The sequence below is a fragment of the Haliotis rufescens genome, unplaced genomic scaffold (assembly GCF_023055435.1).
Source record: "Haliotis rufescens isolate VD_foot unplaced genomic scaffold, xgHalRufe1.0.p SCAF_86, whole genome shotgun sequence".
Classification (NCBI taxonomy): Eukaryota; Metazoa; Mollusca; class Gastropoda; order Lepetellida; family Haliotidae; genus Haliotis; species Haliotis rufescens.
Genome location: NW_025964379.1, coordinates 1129436 through 1150394, shown reverse-complemented (window position 1 = coordinate 1150394; position 20959 = coordinate 1129436). Strand labels below are relative to the sequence as shown.

General features: G+C 36.8%; 1 protein-coding gene across 1 annotated transcript; it reads left to right on the top strand.

Annotated features, from left to right (window-relative positions):
- The first annotated feature begins 1851 nt into the window (after positions 1–1851).
- Positions 1852–15152, top strand: LOC124115194. Its single transcript, XM_046476109.2, has 3 exons — positions 1852–2133; positions 13178–13322; positions 13671–15152. The coding sequence occupies exons 1-3, from the start codon at positions 1900–1902 to the stop codon at positions 15131–15133; spliced, it is 1842 nt and encodes a 613-aa protein (XP_046332065.2). The 5' UTR covers positions 1852–1899; the 3' UTR covers positions 15134–15152.
- Positions 15153–20959: the final 5807 nt, after the last annotated feature.

Below are 20959 nucleotides of genomic sequence, written 5' to 3'. Positions count from 1 at the left end.
AAACCTAGAAACATTTTATATAATAATTTAATTAATTAATTTATATAATTTATAATTAAAAATAGAAACATAATCGGGGCGAACCGGGATTCGAACCCACTATCATAGGTTTCTGGCGTGCCCAAGGGATGCAACTCTGCACAGCGAATTGCGGCGCCTTAGACGACTGGGCCACCCGTGCCCCCGGTATATATGTAAAGGATATTTCCAAATTGACGAATCACTTAAAAATGATGCCTGCTGAAATTGACTTGGACCATTCTGTGTTTTTGTAAAGGGATTAGTTCACTTGCCTTTGCATGTGCTTGTTACATGTATCTCCAATGGGGTAGGATGCGCTAACCTTTCCGCGAATAGCTGGTATTGTCACTATTTTACATTGAACACATGCTTATTGTATAGTCGGAATTTTGTCGTTTCTATTCTATAAAAAAATGTATTGTTGTGAAATATATATTCTGTATTCTTTGTAATGAGATCTACAATACGTTTTAACTGCTAATACGTCACATCTGTATCTGTTATAGTCGTGTTCTTGACAAAGTTACAAACGGAATGCTATCTCAGCCGGTTATGTCCTATATATCTCGCAAGAGCGTTGCATAAACTGTGATGATACGTTTAAATTCTTATCTTATCTTTGATAACTAATAATAGAAAGTAATGTAACATTCATACATTCTACGTCTCAAATTCCACTAAATAGATAGCATAGTTTCGAGCTATGAACATGAGAAAATTTACAAGCGTAAAATCCGCCGTTTTGATAAGCGTGTTAAATGTATTTTAATGTCAGCATGTCATTTCATGTCATTGCGACACGACCCTGTATCTAATTGTTTTAATTTTAAAGTTAATCTTGATAGCATACATTTGAGTTTTTCGCCACGCAAAGCAATATTTCATGGTAAGTTAAATTCGCTTTTTTGGGAAAATGCGGAGATATGTACGCCTACCTCAGCTGCTGAAATTGTGTTAACGCAGCATTTTTATAACATGTTTGACAGTGATTTATAAACACATGCTTATAACATGGTTGGAATCGAACACAATGGACTCTGATTTCTGATTTTCATAAATGTACATCGCTATTGTGCTCCCTTACGCTGGAAAATGATTGATAATTGACCAGGGAACAACAATCATGCTTATGGAATGATGCTGTAATGAAGGACTTCGACAATGAATGTTGTCATGATGCTTTGTTAAATTTGTGATCATCTGATTCTCAATACTACAATGTTTGCATTATTACTATAATATAAAAGTGAGAATTCATATGCACTCTCCCTGTCAAACATATTTTGGTTGAAAGTCAAGCGATCCTGTCCCCACTTGATGTTATTACTGTTGTATGTTAATTGAACACTGTCATCTTTTTATGTTCATTGGCTTTTTAATTGTACGAAATTCAATGAAGCGTAGATTTGCTGTCATACATGTACTTCATTTTTCAAGAAAATTATCAGAAATGAAAATACCTCTTTTATTAATATATAATTTATATAAAAACTTTGCAGCAGTCTTTAATCAAGTTGGGCCAAGGCAAAAAGAGGAGTATATATTTGATAATATGAGCAGCGATGGCTTGGCACAGTGCGACCCTAATGACATGACATGTGTTGTTATCTTTGTTTAATATCCCGATGATGTACATAATGATGTATTTTTATAACAAGTGGAAACAAACCTTGGCTGGCCTATGATTGTTGCAGAAAGATTAGAGGGAACCTCTAATTGTGTCTGACACACACTTCCTTATCTTTCACTTTGTCTACGCTTATCACAAATATATTTACTTAATACCCGAAAGCTGTCAGGTGCTGCGATCACGTGTAGATTACAACCTTGAATAAAAGTCCATGTTGTTGAAGAGAAGTATCCATATTTTACTGCAGAATGTTACTACTGGTTCTGTGCACCTTGTTGCTGTGGGAGGAGGCCTTCTCTGACACAACTGTGACAATCCACAACGAGTGGCTCGCCCAGGATGGACGTGTCCATTATGAACCCCAAAGATGGAACAAACATAATGGGCTCACCGCAAGGGCCCTAATTGCTAATTGTAAATCTATCGGAACAGCTCCCGGACGTTGGGTGAACAGAGACCTGAGAGCAGATCTCTTTGCAAATGTACGTATGAAGTAAAAAGAATCTTCCATGCAGAAAGATTTTAGGAAATGAAATAGTTCATATATGATTTCAATATCCTAGTTTGACTACCGTATCCATGCTTTAAAAGGGTTTTTTTATTGCAAGGGGTCGTGTCGCAACATTCACAGCAAACACGTAACATAGTTGGTTTTCGTAAAATGGCATTGGACAGAACACGACTACAAATTCATTAAAATTGATTAATTGGTGAGCGTCCAGAAAGTGTCCGTAAAAAACATCGAAGTTTTCAATGCGAAAATAGACGGAAATGTTAACTGCCGGCAGCCCCCTGACATAAATGATGTCGACGGCTGTCTTAAGGAAGTAGCAGGTTTCCTATTTGTGGCTGCCATGGCAAGCTGTTCTCTAATATCTGTCGCGCGGTACAGCGAGATTTGCTGGTAAGTCAGTTTTAGGATTTGTAACCTGTCACTGGAATTCAGACATGCGTCGAGAAATTAAACTAAATCACAATTCCATGTTTATTGATACACACCTCCCTCCGCTATGCACATGTAACTCTATCGGACAATCGGTTGTCTATTATTTGGTTACAACAGTAAATGAAAGTAAATCTTATGAAATATGAGATCTTGCTTACAGCAATTAGAATGACTATTATTGATTCAGTACTTTAGGTACTTACACTCAACATTGTTTTTTTATTGTTTGTCATTGCAATTACCTGTCCTTAAGATCGAATATCCAAACCACTCTCTGCTCTCTCACGTCACATTGGTCAATGGTTCCAGGCCTTAAAGTGTGGAATTAAAAAACACAAATTTCCCAACAGTGGACAGTAGAACCACACATAGGGCGTCATCTACTTTCTCTGACAGTGCAGTTCGCTTGAACTTTATGCACAGCTTTACGTACCAGTACATCTATTATCTATTATCGCCTATAGCGCAGTTCTACAACAGTGTTATCAAAACATATTTCTGCATCAGTGTATTATGTAATTTTACGTTTACCAGATACGAATAGAGTTGTATGTTTAGATCCATAACACACTATTCATCCACAACAAACAGAGATCACACAACAATTTAAGAACACTTTATGGCTGGTATTTATTGCTAACATATTGTCCTATATCATATCAAGCTCCGATGAATTTCACATTGCACATAAATCCATCTAAATACAGTTGATACATTGTGGTACATTTTCAAGCTTAACATTGACTTAACACTTATTTCCCTCCCTTTTGAAGTCGAGTTATAAGTGTGGTAAATAATTAATATCTTTCTTGCTTTTGGTAATCCTAGTGTTTGGTGTTACTAAATAACAGTGGGACTCTATTTAGGAGTGCAGTTTCTTTTAGAAATCTCCCATAACTATTTGTTGTTTTAGATCAGTTTGTCTACTCCCTGTAACTTAACTAACTGCTCCCTATCCAGAAGTGGTTCCTCAAGAGTCAAACTGTCAGAATGGAAAAATACCTGGAATTTCTTTTTCAAGATGATTCCCAATAAGTAAGTCTACACCTTTAACAGGTAGAGTTTCTACAACCCCGACCTTGACCAACAAAACCGAAACATCAAATGGAGATTCCCCAGAATGTGGCAAAATACCATCCAAAATCAGAGTTTGAAGTCAACCAGTATCCCTAAAAACGGTAATTAGTTGAACACGGTGAATGCTGGTTTTTCTGACGCACATTTTCCCAAGATTTGAAAAGTGAAGGTTGTGTGAGAAATGCGCTCACGCAGCACTGAATCTCACTCCGGCTATAACAATATGCAGAGATGTAGACTATTAACTTTCCTATCTTATGGTGTAAATGTAACTGCAAATCTGCAAAAACTGGTTTAGAAAAAAGACACTGTCAAATGTTGTCTGAGAATTTATCCTCTTGAAAAACAGCAAATATATCTGCTTTTTATTGTACACGTTAAAAGTACTGTGCAACTATTTTTTGTATATTTAGCAGCTTTATTTAAACTCTGAGTGAACACAATCCTCCCTATAAACTGCACCTGAGGTGCTATTGTTGTGTACAGTATATATCTGCTCTTCTAAAACAGAGATTTCCCCGATGTTGATTGCCCTGACATGACCATCGTTATCCTTATTCGTGCTACTGATTAGAAACACTAAGCAAACCATCTTCGCTTTATATTCCTACATGTGCATGTATGTGACGTAATGAATGATTACATGAAGAGAATGTGACTGGGATGAGTGCCTCAAGAAACACCACGCTACCTACAGGCAATCTGTTGCGGTCCTTTTTGTTCAGTCTGAATCAGCGTTTTACACTGACACCATGCTGTGATAATGCATAACTTGCTTGCTGACTTCATGGTAGTTAGATCAACAGTTAAAGTGAAGTTTGTGAAAATAACAACATGTATCAATTGAACGTCTATTGTTTGCTGATTGATTTGTTATAGTTCAGAGGGAGGGCTACTTGCATTGATGTCATCACGCATTTAAGACCGGGGGTTGACACTTAATTTGGTGACTCCTTAATTTCATAATTTAAAGTATTTATGAAGAACAATTCATGCAGAACCAACCGCTTGGTGGAATATGATATTCATGCTCGTTAAATAAAACACCTTTGATTTATATTATAGTAGTCACAAAATAATCGTAACGCATGCTCACATGAAGAGAATGTGACTGGAACGAGTGCCTGAAGAGACACCACGCTACCTTGAGGCGGTCTGTGAAAATGAATGAATGTTGCGGTCCTTTATTTCAGTTTGTAACTGCATCAGCGAGTCAGTATTTTCGGGGGTCTTACAATCAGTTACCGTTTTTACATGTGTTGACGCTTAACATCTACACAAAGTCACTTGAGGCGTTAGAGTAATGTGTTCCTCACTATTTTAACATATAGTACACACACAATAGATCTCACGAACAGCATCTGACAAGACTTGGGACTTTCATCTATTTACTGTTTAAAGCGCCACAGTCAGGTTAATGTTTGCAAACTGTACAGGTTGTGAGCTAGACTAATGATTTTAGAGGAACAAACAACTACATTTAAATTGAAAAGGAGCCGCAGTGAGATGGGAGATTCAGGATAATCTTGAGGGGCTTAATTCCGAACTAACACAAGAAAAAATACCCATATATACAAAATATACAATTTTGTATATTTGGTATTTCCAAAATATACAATTTTGTATAGTTGGTATTTCCAAAACTATACAATTTTGTATATATGGAGAGATTCTCCACTGCTTCATTGAATTTTTTGAACTCGTAAGAGGTTTTCTTGGGGTTTGAAACTAATGTTACCGAACAGTATTTTTGCACGTGACAATAACCCGTTAATACTATTTCATTATGGCAACTATATTTGGAGTGTTATGAAATAATTTTTATTTCTTTATGTTGACAGCATTTTACATAAAAAATAGAACATTTGTGCAGATTTTAGTAACAGATAATGTAAAAAATACCGCTGTCTTAATTAGATCGCGGTTTGAAAAATCACTGTTTGTATAACGAAAGGCTGCTGCTGTTTTAACTAGGTCGGTGTTAGAAAAGCTCTGTTTGTTTAACGAAAGGCTGCCGCTGTATAAACTTAATTGGGGTTAGAAAAGCACTGTTTGTATAACGAAAGGCTGCCGCTGTCTTAACTAAATCGGGGTTAGAAAAGCACTGGTTGTATAACGAGAGGCTGTCGCTGTCTGAACAAGAATAACCACTAAACGGAATAGCAAGAGAGTAGCCTTTTAGCGATTGTCACGATCATTGCAAAATAATAGATAAAAAATCCATGAATTCAAAATTGTACAAGGAAACATATATAGGAAACACATCGTTGGAATAAATTCCTATTATATTACGTTCACGACATTAGTTCTGGAGTTTTCAAAGTAAAATTTAATATATATGTTTCTGTGATTTCATGTAATGGTGATTCTAAATATGAAATATTGGTTGATATTGTTTGTCAAACAGTTGTACACACTGTCCATTGTGATACTTCTACTTAAGGATGTTTGTTTAGTCAATTGGCATGCGTTCATTGTAAACAAGGATCATTAGTGTGAAAGGATTACTAAGTTTGGCATCCAGTATAATGCACTTCCACGATTAGCATAATTAGAACAGAGTTTGTAATTAGGTACATCCGGACTCCAGTTAATCAAGGCAGCTACATCAGTTGAGAGTGTGAGCAACTGGAGAAGAGGCGAGCAACTCAATGTGATTAATGAATTAGTGGAATTTTAATAAATAAACGAACGCCTGTCGCAAAAATGCATTCGAACATTGAACACGCACAATCGCAGATTTCTATGGTACATTTGAGGGTGAACGTGAACGAAGCCGTGCAGGATGCCTAACAGCGATTTGTCTTCAGAACACACAGTGAGCTCAGGTGAGTTTATTAATGATGATATTTTTATTCATTCATAGATATGGCGATCATGAGCGCTGACACTATATGTGTTCGCAATAGAACATTTGGAAGACTAGACACATATTGATTCACTATATGACTACATCAAATCCAGTATTTGTTTAATGCAACAGGTTTAAAGCATTCAAAATTGTGCATTATTATAAAATACAATGTGTGTCGCTTCGTCTCCCATGTAAAATACATTAATTATTTGTTTTAAATATAATTTAATATTACCATGAGTTTTACATTATAACTAAAATTTTGGAGTCTTGCATTTCGAGCCAACAAACTATTGTACATATTATTCACATTGGAATTTCTGTTTACTGTGTTTGCGGTGGGGTCCGGACAATTCCCTAAAGGGACAATTCCAAATACTACTGGGTAAAATATTAATGCTGATTTGGAGAAAATTACCAAATGGATGAAAGTAAGTAAAATTGAATCCAGAGAAAACAGAAGCTTTCTATTTCACGTTAAATTAAAGTCTTCCCAAGTGCAAAACCTAATCTTAAAATGAAAGGTATTAATATTTATGACTTTGGGAATAATATTTCAGTCAGATTCTGATATTGACGAGTTAAAAAGGAAATCCCTATGATTAATTGCCTTAGAAGTCTTAGATACCTTTCTGGTGTCCCCCGCCGTAAACCATACTCATTCACTCAGTTAAATAACTCCTTTCACATAAATCGTTAGAAGTTATGAACAAGCATATAATGCCCATATTTGGGATAATTGTACCAAGAACAAGAATTAATCCTAGAATGTTTCCACTAAGATTCATTCCAGACGCTGAAAAATTGCCGATGAGACGTTAAATTTTAACTTACTCACTCAATACGGACTATACGGACTATTTGTGGGGCGATAAGGGATACAGGCCACGAGAAAATATATAGAGAAACTAACACAGCCATAACACCTTTTTACAAGATGGAAAACATCTTTGCTGTTAGTAATTACATTTATAGAAATCAAAGCAATATACAGGCTATATGTTGTAGAACAGAATGCTTTGCCAAGTTATTCCTACCTGATACCATTAATAATTGGAATAGTCATCTGATATAGAGGACTATTAAACTTGGACAGTGTGACTTATATACAGTTAAGCCATGATACCAGATTTTGTCACATAATCCTTTATCGCCTCGGACTCGGTTGTAGTGATTTAAACTTCCATCGGCTTAAAAGACAATATATTAAGAAATGATTCGCCTTTCTATTCTAAAGGCTAAGTGAGTTTATATTCAGTGGTTTATGGGAAACAATTTGTCAATTTAGCTATTTTGAAATCGGTCCATGTAAATCCTACGTTCGGGTGAATTTGCACTAATGTTATAACTTAAGAATTAATTCATATTTTAAGACACGTTTTAAGTATTAAACATTTAAATAGCTTTTCTTAGTAATTGAACACCTTTCCATCGACCGCAGCATACTGTTGACCAATCGTTTTTCATGAATTCTACGTCAAATAAGATCAGAACACGTGTACAATTACAACATCCCCAGGATACCAATAACAACGAAATGTACAAATTAACAAGCATGACCAACATTATTATTTCATGATAATGTAGGTGTCATGCATGTAATTATAGCTATATAAACATATGTTTAATTATTCAGTTTGTGTGAAGTCGGTCATAAATACAAGAAACAGTTGATTCTGAAATTCTTTAATCATGTGCTTTTAAGTATATTTTCCCAATATTATGTTATCCCCAAAAGGGCAATTATATTCATGTTATATTTATCAGTCAATTTTTTAATACGAATTACGTAACATTTATGCTACTTTGATTTTATAAGACCAATGTTGTTGTTACAGATTCAGGGACCGACTAGGTTCATTACATGTCATAAAAGTGCCGGGACATAATGTGGTGGCAATACATTCTCTAATTAACACCTGTCACAAAGGGACAGGCCTTTTGGGTTTGTCCTCGGGGAATGTGTTATGCAATTTGTGTATTCACGAAATAACATTCAACAAGTCGGGTGATTAAGGATTGATGCATTTGTACTTCATATAAATAAATGAATTACATTATTTTCTTAATCGTGTGCGAAATACGCATAATGTCGGAAAGCGCAAGTTAAATCCCCAAATACTGACTTCGTTCCTAAATAAATCACAACCCTCACTTATAATTGTATCACTGTATCACTTTAAATTTTAATGATGTAAATAACGTATCTGTCACTTTTTAATGTAGAATACGTCAGTCACTCAACCAGTTCCACTATTATTTTCCCCAAAGATCAAAGATTAAAAACAGTTATCAAGATTTAATTTCCATATCGTTAGATATATTTAATCTTAACATTGAAACATCTTCATGTATTATTCTGTATTGAATGACATTAGATATATGCTCCTATACCGCCGCTGGTGTCTTAATTTGCGAGAATTAAACATTTAGTTTGCATCCAACCGTGCGCGTCCCAAATTATACAGCGTCAAGCTTTCAGAGCTCCAAATAAGTTTTCCAAAGTAGAAATTAAGCAACATGAATATTTATCAAGTTTCCTTTTGCTAGAACATATGCATGCTGTTATGGTTTTTCAAAAAAAAATCTTCGTTCTCTCTGTTGTTAACAATATTAAAACAACAAGTACTATAAAATATAATACGGAAATATATTACATATCATTTACGCATCCGGCTGCTCACAAAACAATGCTATTAAACAATATTTGTGTCCCAGGGACTGAATACCAATTAGACCAAGCCAGCTCTACAGATACTGACTCTCTCAAAGACAGCAAGCTACATTATACAGTTAATTGAAAACTGTAATCTCAAACATATCTAATGCTACTTCAACACTTTATCATATACTTAGCAGTTGAATATTCTCTAAAATTGAAATTAATCCTCTATTAGTTTACAGTGACGATTCTTGCAGGCTATATAATGCAGGCACGGCCCGTTATGTATCATTCAATCTTTATCTTTCTCACTTTCTTATAAAGGCATAATGATCGATAATCTCTTCTGTTGCAGTGTGAAATGTTAATTTATTGTGAGTAAGGCTAATCCCTTTCTCCAGACATAAATTGATCACTCACCAACAACTGACAAGGGATTACTCCTAGTTAAGGCAATACTAAGTGATACACAATACTGCAGATTAATTAACTAATTAAGGGTTAAATGAGATTGTTTACTCAGAGTGTGATGTAATCCGTTTGATGTCGAATTACAACGAGTGAATCTTCAAAAAGGGTAAGCATACCCAACACTACCAGTAGCACCTGGCATTCCCAAATAGTGTTGTTCTAATACATCAAGCTATAATACTGACACGTTGCTTAAGGGTTATCGGAATAAATTTGAATTTGATTTTCACATATTCTCCTCCATTGCTCATGAGCATATACATGGATATACATACATATGCATTATAAATTTGAAATGCAATTGTAAATAAAGTTGTTGTTTTTCTTCAGAAGAGTCGTAACCGAGTCCTCGGGATACGCCATCGCAACCTTCCCGTCCAGAAGAAACAGAGGTACGAGGACGCATTAAAGATAGCTCAGTTGATGCCCTCCGAGGAAAGCAACTATGACTAGGATGGCATACAGATTTTTTACAGTACGACCAAAGAACTGCGTGTCGACGGAACTGCAGATGGCGAAGAGGCTCGCAGATGAGACATACATTAAGAAGCTGGACAGTACAGCAACTTTCCCTAAGGCAAGACGTGTCCGTTGACCACCATCCAAAACCCCATTCCCTGACATGAAGAAAGGATATGTCATGGGTCAATACCGAGTATGGAATCCCGTGGTGTGGTGTGGTGTGGTCTGTGTAACGTAATATATGTGGGTGGGTTAGTGACTGAATTTGCGGATGTGTGTGTGTGTGTGTGTGTGTGTGTGTGTGGGGGGGGGGGGGGGGGGGGGGGGGGGGTGATGCGTATTTTGTCTCAAAAGCCAAAATGGTTGGTTGTTTAAATAGTGACACTTTAATAAACTATTCTTCTTCTTCTTTTTGTTCATTGTCAAGATGCTGTGTATTACTTCCCAGACTGATGACATGTGTTATCATTTTTTATCTTCAAATATCACGATGTGCCCACTGATACCGTCATTATGTTGATTGCCTGATTGTTTAGAACTATCAGTCGCGATATGTTATATGATTGCTTTGTATAACATCGGCATGCTGTTCACTTTCATTGGGACTAGATGCTTTGCACAATAGCGATAGTATCTCACTGTTAATTATTTTTTTATCATTTGCATTTACATAAGTAAAGAACATATCAATTTAATCTGAATACGTCGATGTGTCAATTTCTTGTTCTAAAAAGTACAGGTATAAGTATTCATATTCGACTTCTTATCATTTGTATTTGTAAGAATTTTTTTTAATTTTCTTGCGCCTGTTGAACATTACATTTATGGTCGTAGTTTGTTGACTTTTCTAACAATATTAGACTGAGCCCCAAGAAATGTTTTGAACATTTGATTGCATTTTAAGCAATTTTGTGCCGTCTGGACAATATTCATACCAACAAATGTAACAGTGGCAAAAGAAAAAGAAACAAAGATGGCGGATGTAAAATCAGTACTTTTAAAAAATCGGGAATAGTTTCTTGGCTTCCGGCCACCTGGGTTCCAGCCACTAATGCCTAAGTCCACTTTTACCTACAAATAAATAAAACAGTGTGGAATAAATCCTACACAATGAAAACAACATACCCATGCTAGGAATAAACCCTTTGAAATTTTTTTGAAATCGGCAAATATCTGCTAATGATGCAGAAATGATGCACTGACAGTAGGTGTCGCTGAAAATCACTGGTGCATGACTTTGTTTATTGTAGGCCGTAGGCATTAGTGGATGTAGGCATTAGTGGACGAGGACGCCACCTGGGAGCAATACTGCCACAAACGTGCAATGTCCCTTTCCCCATGTTGATGCATATTGAGAAAAGCATACCTTTGTACTTATTATCTTTTGTAAAACATAAAACATTAATACAACATATATCCCCGTGTTATGGGTTTTCGGACGCTGAATAAACATTCATAGTTTTTTCACATGAACAACTGTAAAACATCTCATTCACTTATAAAAGACAACTTTATCATAAAAGAAGTCATTATTGGATTATTAACAATTTCTGTGTATATCATTGCAAGGAGAGTATGTACTCCCACTAACAATGTGGAGTACTAATTAAACATTCCAGTAATGTTACACGCCACTATATCAGTTTTTTTGTAACTTGCTGATACTATTTTGCACATACAAAACAATTATCCTCCTTTACAAACATATACAAAGAAACACAGTGCTCAACTTTAAACACTTCAATTTGCATAATTATATAATAATTATACACAAATACATAACAATTATCTCCCTTTACCAATATATACAAAGAAAACAAATTTGGATAAACCATATATACAAATTTGTATATTTTTGTATATGTCGTATATACAAACTTGTATATTTATGTATATATCATCATTCCAATCTTGTATATCCTTTGGAAATATCATCTTTCCAAAGGATATACAAGCTTGTATATATGGATTTTTTTTGCAGTGATAAAGCATCACAGTAAGGGCTGGTAAGAAAATAATATGTTACAGGAAGTGTGGTCCCGAACACGTATCTTCTCAGGAACGTTATTATTTTGTCTTCATTCAGGCAAACTGCTCAAACAAATAGAGCTGTGTGTACATCATTTTCGCATCCGTTTAAAGCTGAGAACATAGAAGTAACAGTAAACGATGATGCTTGATTGACATTTAAGGGAGGAGCTTCATAGCATCGTTCTCTCGTAGTCAATTCAGATGTCAAATAACGACGTTATTTGGATGAAAAAGCGATTGAAACAAAGCGTCCAAAAACGTCGTTGTTTCGTTCAAAGACAACATACGGATAAAAACGACGTCTTCTTGTTTGCTGTGATACCTTGAAATGGGAACGAGGCGGTTGTAGTGGGTGAGCTATTGTATTTTTATATACTCACAGTACAGATCATATTACATCATTTAATGTGTTCCGTTACTGCAAATGTTGGTTTCAATCCCAGTAGAACTCAGGGTGCCACTTCGTAGCACATTAGTTTCAAAAACAAAAAATCGCCAAACCATGTCAACCTTGACCAGTTCAATCTATGCCTGCATTAACTGATGCATTGTATAGAGGGGCATAAGTGTTGGTGGAATACATAGTGTATTTCTCAATGGTCATTTCAGAGGAAAGCTGTGCAAGAAAAAAACTTAAACACCAATAATGAATCTCAGGACTACGGGTTAGGGGATGGAAACTATTCTTGCACATGTTCATACGATCCAAATATTTTCTTTTTTCAGAATATAGACAAAACTAACTATTTGTTGTTACGACACGACTGGAAATCCTGCTATGTCACATATAGCACAATGCGTTCCACCATAAGTTTCAAATGAGATATCATGTAACCTTCATTAATGTTTTATACGAGTATTATTTCATATCAAAATATTCAGTGTAAATGTTTGTTTTGACAATGCTGGCTCTGGATAAATTTTGTTGATTTACTCCAACCATGGAAGCCATGCAAAAAATAACATTAATTCTTTCATAGAGAAAACTGGCAAATCCATACTATTTTATCTTTTTTTATTCAGTGGCCTCAAAACCCTCATCACCATGGTTACCCAGACCCAACATATCTCCAGGACCATGCACTCCAGAAAAGGACATTCGATTCGTATATGTTTCAACTGAATGGCTATGGGAATGTCATCGACGACATGGTCTGGGAAATGAAAGGTTTTATAAGTCATTTAATTGGTTTAAGTAGTATATTAAAAGAGGAGCATAAGTTTTGAAAGTTAACTGAAGACCAAGCATATGCTTAACAGGATTCGCGGTGTCTGTGGCTCCAACATTCTCTGAGTTCAGTCCTTAAGCCTTTAATTAATGTTCCATTGGCTAGAATCCAGTTTAGCTGCTAATATTTCTGTCTGAAGAATACCCATGATCAATTATTTCACCAAACGTCGTAAATGTGTGCAACTTCAACTTTCCAGACAGACTCATGTACGCATGAAGTAGTTTAACATTAGATGAATATGTTTGAGTTACATTTGTTATGACTGTATATGTTGTTCTTTATAGGTTTGAGCTGGCCGAACTGGATGAATAAGTCTGATCATCAAGGTACATTCCCAAACAACGTTGACGCTGCAGCAGAGTTTGTGTCACTCATGGTTCAGAGTGCAAAGGACTACATAGGAGGACGGATTCCCCGTATATTTGAAGTCATCAATGAACCTGATTGGTTCCCAAATATAATTGACCCACAAACGAATATAAACTACCACAAGGCAGTTGCTGATAAGCTGAAGTCAAGATTTGGAATGAAAGTTGCCGGACCAACGTATACCAGTATGTTCTTAGAACAAGCAGACGAAAATAACTTCAGCAACTGGAAGATAATTGCCAAGTTTCTGGACATGTCTCTTGATCACTTGGACTTTTTCTCTTTCCACTCCTACAACCGTCTGCATATAACAGGTGGAAGTCACACCTACTCGGGCATCAACGAAGCTGTTCTGGTTGCTTCTCTTGACATGGTGGAAAATTACTCATATCAAAAGAAAGGAAAAAATGTTCAGTTAGTTAACACTGAATTTGGATTAGGTTTACTTAATCTTGGCGTTAGCCCCGACTTTGAAAATGGAATGACAGACTTTGAAACCATTTATCAACAAAACGGCTTCATGTTTAGCTTTCTTTCTCTGAGAGAGTTTATTGACAGAGTTACAGCGTATCTCCTCTCAAATGAGCAATACCCGGGTCATACTTCCCTTCGGAATTCCATATTTACCAAGGATGGTCATCCTCTTCCAGCGGCCAAATTCTACATGTTTTGGAAAAACTTTATTTATGATCATAAGTTTCTCAGAGTCTCAAGTCAATACGATGGACAGGAGAGAATAGTTGCACCACTTGCCCTTGCGAACCCTCATACCAAAGAGATGGTGGTCCTTCTTCACAACTATGGCAGTAACATTGAGAATGTACAACTCGACTTCCCCAACAATTGGATCAACCCTTCTACAGGTGAAGAAACATGTGTTGTGTTCGAAAACGGTAATCCAGCTATTCATTCCGGTAACCATTTCGACAGATCTAAGCTTCATGGTGCCGTCAGTCTCCCTGGATCATCAACCTGCTTCTACAAGTTTAAAACCAACTACAACTTTGACGGAATACACACGGACAACCAGATCACATACTATGGCAAGGACATGGTCATCCCCATCAACAACGGACATGCGCAGACAACCATCAATCTACCCAGCTCTGGCTATCATACATCTCATCTTAGAGTGGGAGTTAGCCGAGACAAGCACGCCAATGCAAAACCTCGTGGGGTTGTGTTCAATGGCCACGCATTGTCTACAAGCTACATGCTGTTTGATGCTATGAAGACTGTGGGGAAAACAACATGGAACGTGTGGCAGTTCTTAGTCCCTCACTCACAGGTCAAAACAACAAACACCGTCAGCATGACCTTTGATGGAAACGGTGGCCACGTGACATCCGTCGCACTCGTTGCTGGAAAACTTCAGTGAATAAAATTCCCTCAAAGAATAGTTTGTTTGTTTTGATTCATATTCTACACGAGGAATCGTGTGCCAAGAGAAGGTGGCATGTTGGTTGATTGGTTGGTTGGTTGTTTAACGCCGCACTGAGCAATATTCCAGCTATATGTCGGCGGTCTGTAAATAATCGAGTCTGGACCAGACAATCCATGATTGATATCATGAGCATCGATCCACGGAATTGGGATCGATGACATGTATCAACCAAATGAGGGAGCCTGACCATCCGATCCAGTTCGTCGCATTTTACGACAAGCATAGTCGCCTTTTACGGCAAGCATGGGTTGCTGAAGACCGATTCTACCCCGGAATCTTCACGGGTCGAAGGTGGCATGTGATTAGAGGATACAGATATATATTTTTCTGAGGCACAATTCAAATTGAAAGATGCCATATACTCAAGCTACCACGAATAAAAATAAATGGTTATTGTTATCGAGGTGATGAACCAGTCAAATACATTTTCTATCTCAATCCGATAAATATGCAAGTGAGGTTACCTCGCAGGAACTTCTTTTACAAAACCTCTTTACATCGATGCGGTGTTTGCTTGCCCCAAACGTGCTATCGGTCATCAGATCATTTGGTAGCGGTTTCCCGATGTGTGAGTGATTATGTTTGTTTGTTTGTTTGTTTTTAACGCTGCACTCAGCAGTATTCTATATAACGGCGGTCTGTAAATAATCAAGTCTTGACTAGACAATCCAGTGATTAATATCATGAACATCGATCCACGCAATTGGGATCGATGACATGCATCAACCAAGTCAGCGAGCCTGACCACCCGATCCCGTTAGTCGCCTTTTACGACAAGCATGGGTTGCTGAAGACCTATTCTACCCCGAAATCTTCACGGGTCGAGTGATCATGTAAACAAACCTGACTTTAATTCCGTTGGCATTATATCATAAATGAGGCAGTCCACTAAGACGAAGTGAATATCAATATGCCTTAAAATTCAATCAATTTCAACTTTAAATTTCATGATAAAGAGATTATTACATTCATGTCTTTCCATATTGTAAGTATCACATATCAGGAATACACACATTGTAATACGTTCACATAGCACATTCTTTTTCACCCAACACATGAGAATTACAAGACGAAACTTCACAGCTGATAACCTCTATATGTGGATTGATGGTGGTGCAGTTGCTAGAGCCACTGTCATTGGATCCAGAACAATATCTTCCCGATTACCCGATAACAGATCCATATTTACAACTGAAGCACATGCCATTTTTACAGCACTAAAATATATCAGTCATCAATCTAAACATAAACAATTCATTATTTTTTCTGATTCACTTTCGTGCCTTCAGGCGATTAACAATATGTCATCCAAACATCCACTTTTAATCCAAATTCTTGAATTTTTTAATGATCTTGCTATTGGCCAATATGACATCGTCTTTTGTTGGTTACCAAGCCATGTTGGTATCACTGGTAACACAATGGCCGATGCTGCTGCTAAAGCAGCACTCACCAAATCTGTGACAACACTTCTCATACCCTACACTGATTATAAACCTGCAATTAGATCTTACATTCTTGATCTGATGCAAAAGAAGTGGGACACCCAAGTAGGTATCAATAAATTACATCAAATTAAACCAAATATCGGTTACACCTACTTGGACTGTCAGTCCAGATTTGAAGAGGTCATTATGCGTATTGGCCACTCAAGATATACAAATGAATACTTATTGAAAGGTGAGGATCCTCCGTTTTGTGTCCCTTGTGATGAAAGAATCACGGTCAAGCATGTCCTGCTTGACTGCATTGATTTTTTCATCACAAGGGTTAAATATTTCAGTGTTAAAACAATTAAGGACCTTTTTAATGATGTTAATTCTCGTTTAATATTCTGCTTTTTAAAAGAAATCGAACTTCTTCAAAAAATTTGATGTGTTTAATGTATTATTTTACATATTGGTAGTGCTAATTAATAACTTAGATTGTTAGTGGCTATACCCTCGAAGGGGGTTAAAGTAGTGTAAAATTATTGTCCCCCTAAGAGGGTATGTAAGTCCCACATCATTCAAAGTATTGTTGTGCATGCCAGAATTTTAAAACGTAGGATTTTTGTCATTTTATTATAAGGCTTAACTGGTAAATTATCGCCAGTGACTGAAGGGTTGATATAAATCCTGCCAGGGTCCATGCAGGAAGCAAAGGTACTGTAAGTCCCCATGGTCCCTGGTATGGTGATCTCCCTTTAGTTACTGACGATCTCTAGCCCAGTTTTATAGTGTGTTGTTCCTTACTACTTAATGCTTTTAAATGTTCCGCAACTAGTTTTAAATCTTATCTGTGATATTCTAGTTATCATACTGTCCTTCGATGACAGATTTTTATAAAGTTTAAATATATGTATATTTCATGTATAACTTCTCGTCACGATATGGCTGAAATATTGCCGATGTGACGTAAAGCATTAACTCACTCACTCACTCACTCACTATATGTGGATTAGTTTAGTCTCACTTGGTCTTGAGACAATAAATCAACAGTTTAAAGAGCCGTTAGTTTAACATATATTTTTTAATTCCAAATTTATCGTATCTTCGATGATCTAGTGTTTTGTGTGGGATATGATAAATACCTTTCTCCCAAAAGAACAACTCTGATACGTAAGAGAGATATATTGCATTGATTACTAAGTTAATTGATTTTGAAAAAATACCCACAAATTCAATATGGCTTGAAGAAGGTATATTTAATGTTATTCGGATTCTGCACCGGCTTTTAACAGTCACTGCCAGAGTGAATATTGTGTTTTTGTAACACAAAGTGTTTCAACATGTATGGAACTGCCATGAGTAAATTATCAACAACACGTTTGATAGGACAATGTTGTAATTCATGGTTTTGAGTTCTATCATGGAGAAACACAGAATGACCCCAATCAACTGGTCAGAGAATGAAATATCATGCAACAAGAAAAATGTGCAGTTCATCAGTTGCTCATGATTAAGCGGGAAATACCTTCCCAAAGACCATACCATCTCTATTAATGAATACAACGAGCTTTAGATTCAAACCTGAAAGGAAAGTGTGTTTTATTGGACAGCCTCTGAATAAGAGGGATAGTTGACTATTGGAAAGTTAAAGCCATCACTCTTGTCATACAAGATCGTTTTGTCACTGAATCGTTATGCGTAGATCTAAATATTAAAGAGATGACTGGTCTCCTTTACTTGTAGTTCAGGTGGGTAAATCAGGGGAAGGGATTCGGCTATTAAATGCTTATTGAACGATATCAGATCATCGATATACCTGGAGTTTAAGTTAAACTTCTTGGCTGTATGACCTTGTTATGACTTTGCCAATCCCAGCAGAAATTCTGATTCATGTGCATAAAGTAACAGATCAGCAAGAAGGGATGCGCAATTGGTGCCCATGGGGATGCTTACCTCTTGCTTAAATGTCTTACCTCCACATTTTACATTGGTGGTATAAATGAGGAAGTCCAGCATTTCACAATTCAGCATTTTCTCAGTAAAGTTCAAATGACATTTGCTTTCACTTTTTACTAATTGGCCCTAACATGAGGATATTCATGGAACTATACCTATGGTCACCACGTTTAGTCAGCAAAAGCCACATGGCTCAAGACATAACGTTTGTCCTTAACTTTCTCAAATGAGACAGTGGTGTACAAAGTTAAAAGGCAAATGTTTAGACATAGTTCAACCTGGTTCTTTTATGAGATTGTTAACAGTCAAGCAAATCATATAATTGTTTGAGATTCCACATGGTATTAGTTCACTTGTCTAAAGGCGACTATGCTTGTCGTAAGAGGCGACTCACGGGATCGTGTAGTCAAGCTCGTTAATGAATAACCCTATTTCAGTGTATGATACTATAATATATTCATGTGAACAGTGTCACATATTTTGCTAAGACGCGTCTGTGGCTCGGGGCAAAAGTGAATTACGCACTCGTCAACAGAGTATTCTTGTTTTACACGGCAATACAACCTAAGTTTATTACCTCTCCTGTCAGATGGACCTGCGAGTTTTGTAAGTGCATCGTTATATGCATTTTTATACACATTAAACACTTTGTGTTTTCGTCGGAATTATAAAGCATGAGCGAAACCCATTATCTTGGGCTATAGAGCGTCCTAACCCAGGTTCTAAAAATTTCTTATAAGTCCGAAAATTCAGATTTCCCTTACTTCTGGTCGCCTACTCATTACCCCAAATTGAGATGTTCTGAGCGATTCAATCTTGATTTTAATTACAAAATAAACCTATAGATACTATAGAACTATCGATATATCCATTCCATATTTTGGACATTTTTTGTCACACCCAATTATCACCTTCTAGCATGGTTCTGTGCAGTATTGTCACAAGGACCGAGTCAGGACAACCATTGTTCAGAATTATCATAAATTCCAAAAGCTGATTATGGCCATGACATTGTTATAATGCTGAACAATGATTCTAACTGTATTACATTGTTTCTGTTGTGATTCGGTATATATCCATTGCATTGTGCTTGGACAGTGATTCGTTGTCAGGAATGTAGTACTATTTAATGTCGGCAGTTTTGAGGAAGTTACTATATACATATGCTAGCGTCATGTGTACGGGCGTTTCCTTTCGTATTTCTTAACACATGTCATTACATCACGACCAGCGTTCGTGTGAAGATCACTCATCACCCAAGATTCCCTGCCTAGGCTCTTTCTCAGAAGCTTGACATTTTAAATATTTGACTTACATCTGTAACAGTGCAAGGTCAGTTTATAAGGAACAATGAACGCTCAAATGTGTTGATAGCTATGCAGTGTAAAACTGTGTGACCAGGAACCTGTCTCTTGTTGGTTTGTTTTACTTTACAACAAGCAGTCAGTTTCCATTTGATGCTAAGCATTATATCGTATTCGCTTGCGTTGGTGTCTTTGACTTTGACACTCATAAGTAAAACTAATCTGGACCCTCTTAAAAGGGTGTGTTTTCACTTTGAACCACACGCACAGGGACAGACACAAATCTGAAGATATGACAAAGAGGTGTGCCAACTATGTATTTCAGATAAACGTTACGGAAGGTTAACGTATATTTTTAGATCCCACTGCTTTGGTATCTCTGGCAGGAATGTGGTCAGACTCCAAGTTTTGGTTTGGTTTGGTTTGTTGTTTAACGCCGCACTCAGCAATATTCCAGCTATATGACGGCGGTATGTAACTAATCGAGTCTGGACCAGACAATCCAGTGATTGATATCCACGCAATTGGGATCGATGAAATGCATCAACCAAGTCACCGAGCCTGACCACCCGATCCCGTTAGTCGCCTTTTACGGCAAGCATGGGTTGCTGAAGACCTATTCTACCCCAGGTTCTTCACGGGTCGCAAAATGGAGGATTTAGAAAATCAAAGCAGACGCTGTGATTTTTCACGATGTACATAGAATGGAACACAATGAAACGAGGGACGATTGTTACTCTGCCATAAGAAAAATCATGAGAGAGAAACTAGAACCAGACGACTCAAAAATCTTAAAACCGAGCACACAGAATGACGATCATCACAGGCGTGATATCTTTGCGGCAGCTAACAAAAAATTAAAGGAACCAAAATGTGGATTAATGCAGAGTTCTCAAAAAGCTGTGAGAGAGAAATGAGCAAAGCTTAAACCAATGCTAATTGAAGCCAGAGGGAAAAGACCTAAATGTACATCTATGATTTGACAAGTTATTTATTGAGGACACAATATACACCCCTGTCCTGGAAGATGACAGTGATGTTACTTTGAAGGAAGTTGTTAACACAGCAAC

Excerpts from the sequence above, each read along its gene's own strand:
- LOC124115194 (XM_046476109.2), top strand. The coding sequence starts at position 1,900 with ATGTTACTACTGGTTCTGTGCACCTTGTTGCTGTGGGAGGAGGCCTTC. Across the intron at positions 2,134-13,177 it reads GAGCAGATCTCTTTGCAAAT|TGGCCTCAAAACCCTCATCA; the intron begins GTACGTATGAAG and ends TTTTTTATTCAG. Across the intron at positions 13,323-13,670 it reads CATGGTCTGGGAAATGAAAG|GTTTGAGCTGGCCGAACTGG; the intron begins GTTTTATAAGTC and ends TGTTCTTTATAG.